The 3,285-nt window shown below is 43.3% G+C and overlaps 1 protein-coding gene across 1 annotated transcript in view; it reads right to left on the bottom strand.

The window, feature by feature from the left end:
* Positions 1–1,552: 1,552 nt before the first annotated feature.
* Positions 1,553–3,285, bottom strand: part of ADAP1 (ArfGAP with dual PH domains 1) — a 181,062-nt gene continuing 179,329 nt past the window's right edge. Inside the window, exon 11 of the mRNA XM_018568271.1 lies at positions 1,553–2,113. Coding sequence (XP_018423773.1) covers positions 2,085–2,113 — 29 coding nt within the window. The 3' untranslated portion in view covers positions 1,553–2,084. The remainder of the gene's footprint in view (positions 2,114–3,285) is intronic.

Raw genomic sequence — 3,285 nt, 5'->3', positions numbered from 1 at the left:
GAACTGAGCAGTCACATACTGCTGATCACTCAGTTCATGATCTTCTCCCTGCAGAGAGGTGACTGTCATTCACCACTCCCCGCAGGGATTCCCCCCTCCCTTCTCTCTATTCCTCCAGCGTTCATTGGAGGGACAAGACGAGGGAGGGAGCAGGCACCGCTGTGACAGCTCTAGAGAGGCAGAGCCAGCTGTCAATCAGGCAGTGGGGTGGTTCCCGGCAATAGGGTGGGGACCTTTCCTTGCTGCGGTGCGGCTCTGTGCTGCCAGCATATAGCGAGCAGTAGCCACTATATGCTGAGTTTTGGGTCATCGGAGAATATTAGTAAATGTCCTGTGACCCTAAAGAGAACTGCAGCCAAAAAAAGTTTGGCTATAGTTCTCTTTTAAATCACCATTTTTGCTCCTCCAAAAAAAGTCTTTGCCTCGCACTTCGTTGTAGAGAAGAACCACTGCACTTTGTGTGAGAATAGCGGCCTGGCTGCAGTGGCCTGACAAATCCCACCCTAGGGCCATATTAACAAAGCCTTTGTAGAGTGTGGTAGGCTCTATGTAATATAAACAGCTGGGTACGTTTTTGAGATGTGAGACGGACGCAAATAGCAGGGCCTCTAAAATACTGAAACTTCACTTGGGCTTCAAAATTCCTTTCTGTGCCTTGCCTGCAGTGCATACAATGCGATAAGGTCTTTGTACACTCAACTCTGGAGGTGGGACATATACAGTGTAGGTGAAAGTATAAAATGGTCATGTAAAACTTATACCTACATTTGAACAGGTTGGTTGTGTTTGATAAATTGGGTGTGAGCTGAAATCATTTTCTTTTTTTTTGTTTGCTGACCTTGCTCTGCGGCATATATACCACCTGACGTCAACTTGTTATGGCCACCGCAATGCCTGACCTTACCTTAAAGAGAACTTGTGCCCAGACTATGCACACTAAAACATTTACACTAAAGCAAGCTGCAAAAGCCCTTTCAAAGAAGTGTTCATTCTCCTCTGTAGCTATAGACTTTGTGGATTTATTCATCTTCAAAGTTTGTTACAGAGGCACTGAAACCCTAGTTTATTTTATTCTATTGCACCGGAATCTTTACAGACTGACAGCCCCCTAATGTAAACACACAGCAAGTGTTACTAAGTTGTTACCCGACTTAGAGTCTGTGGTCTTTGAGACTGAATTACTTCAAAGTACAAGCAGCTATAGAGGTGAGAAGGGCTTGTTTCAAAGCTCTTTGCTTGTTAAGAATAGGTAAATACTTTAACATCCATAGTGTGGGCAGAGGTGCATTTTAAATCTCTGACAGGTTACTCTAAATTCCATCTGTGCATATGTAACAAGTATAATGGGGAGGCCAAATTTCCATAACCAAGCTCTCTTTTGTGCTTCATCAAGCTGCTCCCATCTTCCTGACACATGGACAGAATGGCACAGACATGCAATGTGTTAGGAGTCAGGATGCTGCTGATTTGTGAATGATCAGAGTCTGGAAAGTAAAAACAAGTGACGGTTCTGTTTCGGGATCCCTCATTCTAGTCTACACCCTGATTATCATTTAGAATGGATCCTTCTTCAGTAGCCAGAGACCTTACTGTTTAGTGGTTTAATAAGAATTACAGTTATGCCCATACTATAAAGGATGGAGGTCATTCAGTGAATTTTTAAGTCACACGAGGAGGACAAGCCATTCAGGGAATGTTGATTATAGACATCAAAGTTTCTACACTTCATTAAAAAAAAAAAAAGGTTCACTTGAAATTTGTCATGATCCTTGGATAATGCACCATCTGGGTGCAGTGTGATAATGAACTTCCCTTCAGGTACTGGATAAACTTCACAAATCTCCTCCACTGAGGCCGTTGCTGAGGATGGGTATGGCACGAAACACGTAGACAGACATTACGCTGGCATGCTCAGTCCTTGGATGAACTGTAGTGGAAAGCAGAACTTGTTGGGCAGAGCTGCTCCCAGCATATCACAGTGGGCTTCAGATTTTTCCCTTTTTGTAGTCTCTTCACCTTGTAGATACATTTTTGCTCTGCCATAAATCTTGTGCACTTGTAAACAGTTGTAGGAACCCTCTGTGCTATGGTTTATGCTTGAAGTGGGCTTCCACTGGAAAGAGAGATTTGTAGTTAAAGGAAGACCCAAATGACATCCCTAGACTATAGACGTAGACTGCATACAGCAGCTGAATTATTTTGTTTTCTGCTCAGTTATCCTATAAAAAGGGAAACAAGATCACTATGATGATTGCCCCAGTAAGTACCTTCCATTCATTCATCCTACTTCTGAGGGAGAGAAGTGAAATCCCTGGAAGGTAGGCTATAGGGAAATATGTGACTCACGCCCATTTATCCCATGTTAGTTTCCGATGGCCACCTGCACTACTTGCGGTCTCACAACTTCGTAGTATTGGTGGTGTTTGAGGTGTTACTCAAAGTAATCACAGTGGTAATCACAGGAGCCTCTGATGACATGATGTGACATCTCACAAAGAAACATATCAACAAAATATTGATTTCGGAACTTTTCTTTGTGTGTGCCGGTGAACCACGGTGATTACATTTCTCCCATGTGACACTGCATTTGGCAGCTGGCTGCTCATGTACTTAGTGCTGTCACATGAGGGTTGGAGGAAGTCTTCCATCACTTGGAGCTTAGAAGGGGCTTCTTCCCCTGTCTTCTGTTGCTGAATGGAGTGGCTGGAGGAAACAAAGGGTAGGCAAGTCTAAGCTGTTGCTGAAGCTGACATGACACTTTTGCAGCCAAATTCAGAGAACACTTTATATTTGTTACATGTTCCCATTCACACCGCAAAACTTGAAAAAAATAGCTGCTTACCTTTTTTGTTTTCTTAAAATCCTACTTAGTTTCCCCTTCTATGTAATACTAAAGGGAAGTTCCACTTTTTGCTAAAAAAAAATAATAAATGCACACTTCCTCATAAAAGAAAAAAAATGTGCTTTTTGTTTTGCATAGGAGCCAGTAAAGCATTGCAACCGTGATCAGTAGATGGCAGGTACATTCCTCTGGCTCCTACAGCCTGTTCCTTCCCTCCATGTCTGTAGTAAGGTATCAACATGTAGTAACGTGAGGAAGTGGTAATGGACTACAAGTAAGGTGACGTCACTGCACACGTATTCCCATGAAGCTACAAGTCCCTCTCCTGCGGTGACCTGTCAAAAGAATGAATGAATGGACGTGGCTGTCATCTGTGCCAAATTAAAAAATGGAAACCTGCGGGGAGAAGAACCCCACGATTCAGGTAAGTGGTGGTGGGGGGG

The sequence above is a fragment of the Nanorana parkeri genome, unplaced genomic scaffold (assembly GCF_000935625.1).
Source record: "Nanorana parkeri isolate BGI_ZX_2015 unplaced genomic scaffold, ASM93562v1 scaffold3, whole genome shotgun sequence".
Taxonomy (NCBI): domain Eukaryota; kingdom Metazoa; phylum Chordata; class Amphibia; order Anura; family Dicroglossidae; genus Nanorana; species Nanorana parkeri.
The sequence above is the reverse complement of the archived record's forward strand: the minus strand, read 5'-3'. Positions and strand labels throughout refer to the sequence as shown.